Here is a 5,849-nt window from a genome sequence, read left to right as displayed (position 1 = left end):
GTCGAAATATTGAATCCCAACACGATGGCGTGTATTTCAATACTTGGAGGATGTATTATACTTTCATATCTGTATTTACTGCAGTATAAGATTTAATGAAAAGATTTCATGGTAATTTGTGTCAACGTTCTTCAAACTGGTCGCTAAAATATTATGATGGGTCACAAACCTTGCAGAAATCATCAAAAATCAATTAGATCTTGTCTGTCCCTATCACTTTTGGCAATAATATATATGGAAACATGTTATTCAGTAAAAATATTCAATGTTAAACTTGACTGTACAATATAAGAATTCATTATAAATTATACCGTCAAGTTTTACTGTATAATGTTTAATGTAAGAATTTGTTAATAATTATTGAAAATTTAAATATGTATTGCACATATTTAGGGGGATAAAATATGCTTGAATGAAACACATGTTGCAGAACGTAGGCATAGCTCTTCCTGACTTAGTCTATGCATCAGTGGCTGGCAACCCACGTTTTTCCTAATTTCCTAACTGGTCTACAATTTTTTGGAATGCTGATTTGTGATAATTTTCTGGTATCAATCTTCCCTCCAATAAAATTCATTTGAGGAATTGAAAGAATAATAGTTCAAATTATATATTCTAAAATAAAATTTGATAGCTACAGTATATTGTGTGAAAATCATATAGCTATTAATATGCCAGAATGCAATTTTACTTGTTGACTGACAACACATTTTTTATTTTATAGAAATTTTATATTATTGGCTGAAAAATATTTCTTACATATTCTTGTCATAAACTTAATATTTGCTGGATAATTGAAATGTGAGAATTCCTTCATTTTTTATTGATTAAAAAAAATAATTATTAGTGTTTACTAAATAATGTATGTGCTGCATGTGGTTAACATTTAAAAATATGCTAAAATTGAAGCGAATGCCCAAATGCAGTTAAAAAAACCCATTATTTTCATAGCTTTCAAATGAATCTAGAAAAAGAAAATTATATGACAGTACTTCTAATGGAAGGAGAAGTTCGAGGCACCGGAGAGTCAGAGGTGAGAAAGAGGTCGTAGTGTCATCCACCAATACACTGAAAGAATTAAAAGTTAAGGTAAGTTCAACACTTATTCACATCCATGTGAGGGTAATCATGGACTTGTTTCTTTAGGGTTTTATATATTCAGAATAATGGTGTTTGAGGTACTGGCAGGTAAAACTAATTCTAAGGTAACAGAGAAGATGATTATGTTGATAATAGGACAGAAATGTGGATATGCTTACCTTTCATTGGTAAACAAGGTAGCTTTATTATCCATAAATGAAGAAAACAAACATACATATCCCTAATGTAGTTTTTACACAGTGGTTGTTACTAAAGGTTGAACTTAGATAACTTAATCTAGTGTAGATTATACAATATATTTTGGTTGATGCTATTAAGAAGTACTTAACTGCAGACATACTTCCTGGTGAATATTGCTGGAAGGTATTTATTTTTTAATGATACTGTAAACTTAATATTATTTGAAATTATTTAAACTTTTGTAAAAAAAAAAATTTTATACAATGAAAACATATTGGGTATGGCTTCTCTTTGATTTCTGTGGCAACACCACTGCTGATTTTTTTTATACCACCTGTTTTCTTATTAGTTTGTTATTTATGTTTTTTTTTTTTTTACCTTTGAACATGTTTAGGTGATGCATGCATTTTCAGTAGCTCCATTTGATCAGACCTTAATGCTGGATGGAGTTTGTCTCACCAACCACAAGAATGACACCAAATTAGCAGACCTAGGGATTTACCCACAGTGCATTATTTCTGTTAAAGTTGATTCCCCTTGTGATGAAGCAAGCTTTCTTGAAGAGGTCTATGAAGGTAAACAACAATTATGAATCGCCCATTAACGATACACTGTCTGCCAGTTAATTTGCCTATAAAATTAAATTAAAAGCTTGAATAACTTATTTAGAAGGATCAAGTAGGCTATTAACCTCCAACTAGGAACAGATTAAAAAAAATAATCACTGATTTATTAATTTTTTACAAATGAGGGCTCAACAAGAAATGATTTTTCGTCAAAATGTTTTTAATTTCTTACCAGCAAATTTGAAGTCTGTAAAAGAATACAGCAAATGTATTTTTGGGGAGAGACAGGGGTGGCGCTAACTATGCCCTGGGTTCGGTTGGTAGGACCAAGTCTTCTCGGATAAGGACTTAAAATGGAGGCTCAGTGTATACATCTGGCTCGTGTGCACTTTAAAGAATCCATTGCATCTTTCGGAAGAGTAGGGGTTACCCCGATGCTATGGTTCATTTGAGCCCCTGTCATTGTGGATGATGTGAATATGTAGCTACTATAAGTGCCTCTTTACGGCTGCTAGGTAGTCATGGACCACGCCCATATGCAATTCAGCACAATGACGCTGAAAGTTACGGGTTATTCTCCTACGTTTACCTTTACCCTAATTGACAGGGACATTTGTTTCACATTCAAAATTTTAAATGAAACTAAATAACTTACTTAAATTTATATACAAATTGATCAATTATGGTGTTGAAATTTTCATTTTTCTGCCTTCTGACAGACAGTGCATCTTTAATGGTTTTCATCAACAGACATACAAAAAGAATTAAGCTAGAATTTATTGTGTAATAAAGCATGTTTTTAAAGTATATAATCTCTTTGTGTAACATATTATTTATAAATTAATGCCAGTGTATTGGTATTAATATAATTCTGTATTGAAGCAGATTTATTTAAAACCATTATTATTTGCACATTTTTATCTTTTTAAAAATGTAATGGAGATGTAACTTTGTCAAATTTATTATCGTGTGGTTTATAAATTTTGATATAGTGGTACACTCCCATTATTAATATGTGCATATTTATATCATTTTTTTTCATTTATTGATAATGGAGATGCATCTCCTTACTGTACCAAAACTATTATGTGATTTATATGTTTTGCAATTTGTATGATGGAGTGTATATACACCAAAATTACAAAGGAAGTTATTTCAAAGATTTTAACAGTAATCATTAATAAATGTTATAATGATATAATTTTCACTTTTAAAATATGTTATAAGTATAAATTGTTATTGGCAATACATTTTTGTTTGTATTCATAGCTTCAAGTAAACCTGAAGCAGGCTTTACAGGTAAGAATCAGGAATTTTGTCTAATTTTTCTTACGCCACACTGCAATCACAGTAAATGAAACTCAGTTGATATGTGAAAACCCCCTCAAAAAACAAGCTAAATTTTGTAACATTGGTTCTGAAAGAACAGACACTAATAAAACTAAAAAATAAAAAAATGTCAGTCAAACTACATTTTTAACCTAATGGTAATCCAGATAATAATCGTTTATTTTGAGCACGGTTAACAGAAAATTGTTGTCTGTATTAGGAGAGACTTTTTTATTCCTTGTTTCGCAAACTATATAATTTTATTGTTGAATGTAAACAAATGAAATACTTTAAATTTATATAATTTGGAAGAAATGTATATCTTATTTCTGGGAGATTTCATGGCAGCAGTGGTGTAATGGAAAATGAAAATAAAGAAAAACTTTTATATTTTCTAAAATTTCCAGTTTTTCGTAGTGGCGAGTACGATAATTGGTTAAAAATAAAATGTTATTTTCATTCGCAATCATCAATATTGGCGAGCAACGTTTTCGTGAAACAAGGTATGAAAAAAGTCTTGCCTTGTGCATATTAAGTAGTGCTTTGATACTAGACCATTCTTCCAAAATCTGCCACTTGGATAACTTTGCTAAGGGGCAACAAAACTACAGCATAAAGACATATAAACACAGTGTTTGTGTATTACAAGCACATATTCTAGGCCATGTTTTGATTGGTCAGTTCTTAAATTTAATTGAGAATTTGGAAAAAGGTCCGTTGTCACAAACTAATGTCATCATCATCATTGCTGTTGCTGCCTTTATTGTTGATTAATATTTAAATTTTATGAAAAGTACATAATGATGAAGAATAATAGAGAGTTAATTTTTAAGAATCTGTTGAATTTCTTACAGGTACCGGCCTTCTGGGAAGCTCATGATACTGTCGTATTGAGATTTTTAAATTTTTATATTTACTGTGGCTACACATGATGGATGGTTGTTGCTTAACTTTCTTGTCAAGTTCTTCTGTGGAAACGGTGTATAACTGTTAAATGTGTGTTGACAATAAAACCGACAAAATTGCTAGTTAATACTTTCATAATTAAGTCATTAGGTCTGGAGCTGTCAGTTCAAATTTAAGTGTATTATGTTTATAATATAAAACTATTTATCATATAATATATGACCAAATACAATGTTATTTCTTTGAGACTGTTTGCATGGCAGATTTTGTAACTGTTTACTATGTGTTTGATGTTGTATAAACTTTGCAATCTGTGCATGCTCACAACAGTTTAAAAGCCTAGTTTTTTCAGTTGTGAAATACCACACCTCCAATTGATTCTAATGGATTTAAGAAATCTATAACCCACGAAGTTATATACCTTTCCAAAGCTAATTTAATAATAATAGAGTACTGTAATTATATACTGTAGTTCATTATTCTGGGTCCAAATGTCATGTTTCATCAAATTCAAACAGAATGGGAAGGTACATTTGTGATAGTTTGTGATATTATAAGCAACTGTATTTCCCCTTCATAAAATTTGAGGCGAAAACTTAAATATCAAAGGTTATATTCAGACTTGACATAAAGCATAAATTTTGCCTCCAGGTTAATTGCTTTGAAATCCAGGCTTGTGTCTTAGCCATCTTTACATTGGCATTATTCAAAGTTGTCTTGGCAATGAAATATTATCCAGACCACTTTACTACTATGTAAGACATTTTGACCTAAGGTTACAGCAAGACACATGCAAATACCTTGCAAACACCTTGGAAAGAGTGAGTTAATTTTGGCATCTTGCCTGGGTTAACTTGCCTGCATTAGGGTAAGTATATGAATATTACAAGGCTTCTTGACATATGCCTGGCTTATATCTTAACTCTAAATGTAACCTATGATTAAGATGTTACCCTGAAAACTAGCCACTGCATGTAAGCCTAATATTATTTTTTGTTCGTCCAAGTGTTTACTTGAAAATAATTTTACATTAATTGGAAATTCAGAGGAGGGTGATTTGTTGCTCTTAGGCATTGCGCAATATGGATATGTTACTACCATCACTACTACGGTGAAGGGAAAGTGTGTTTTATCAATTTGAAAGGTTAATACCATTACTGTACATGCATTGATCAAATGAACAGATCGTAAACAATTGTTCAATACATTATATTGTTGCAAGTGTTACCAGATTGTGCTGTTTCAGCAAATATCTTTATTGTCATTTGAAAATAAAGAATAATGCCAATCTGTCACCTAAGAAACGTGTGTTTGCCTTTTTTAAACATCTAATATTGTTAATTCTCTTGCTATCCAAGAGAGAGAACCACATGGATTTATTAATATGGTAATATATTACTGTACTGATTACAATGTACTTTACAGATGCGGGGGGAGGGGGGGGGGTTGCAGACAGTGCTATCGCGTTAGAATTTCCCATGAAAGTCATTTTTTGCTATTGGATTCCACCGGGCGAGCGTGTGTCCCCATTGAGATTCAAAACCCAGACCTTCCTATTATCGTTCCGATACTCTACCAACTGAGCTATAAAGCCAAGTGGTAACATTTTGGGTTTTTCCATTAGGACACGTTTTTTTCTCAAGGTATTGCATAATACGCAACTAATAATAGTAAATCACATGAAAGTTATATATTTATATATATGTGTATGTATGTATATATATGTATATGTATATATATATGTGTGTGTATATATGTGTGTATATA

The 5,849-nt window shown here is 31.2% G+C and overlaps 1 protein-coding gene across 2 annotated transcripts in view; it reads left to right on the top strand.

Moving 5' to 3' along the window:
- LOC117111047 (ubiquitin carboxyl-terminal hydrolase 48-like) overlaps nucleotides 1-5,382 on the top strand; it is a 35,382-nt gene extending 30,000 nt beyond the window's left edge. For both annotated transcript variants that reach the window (XM_033253930.1, XM_033253929.1), the window contains exons 24-27: nucleotides 952-1,089; nucleotides 1,676-1,856; nucleotides 3,117-3,146; nucleotides 4,031-5,382. In XM_033253930.1, the coding sequence (XP_033109821.1) occupies nucleotides 952-1,089; nucleotides 1,676-1,856; nucleotides 3,117-3,146; nucleotides 4,031-4,056 (375 nt within the window). In that variant the 3' untranslated portion in view covers nucleotides 4,057-5,382. The remainder of the gene's footprint in view (nucleotides 1-951; nucleotides 1,090-1,675; nucleotides 1,857-3,116; nucleotides 3,147-4,030) is intronic.
- Nucleotides 5,383-5,849: the final 467 nt, after the last annotated feature.

The sequence above is a fragment of the Anneissia japonica genome, unplaced genomic scaffold (genome assembly GCF_011630105.1).
Source record: "Anneissia japonica isolate Jap-2015-1 unplaced genomic scaffold, ASM1163010v1 scaffold573_len2283161_cov171, whole genome shotgun sequence".
Lineage (NCBI taxonomy): Eukaryota > Metazoa > Echinodermata > Crinoidea > Comatulida > Comatulidae > Anneissia > Anneissia japonica.
Note: the sequence above shows the minus strand (reverse complement) of the source record. Positions and strands in the feature narration are given on the sequence as shown.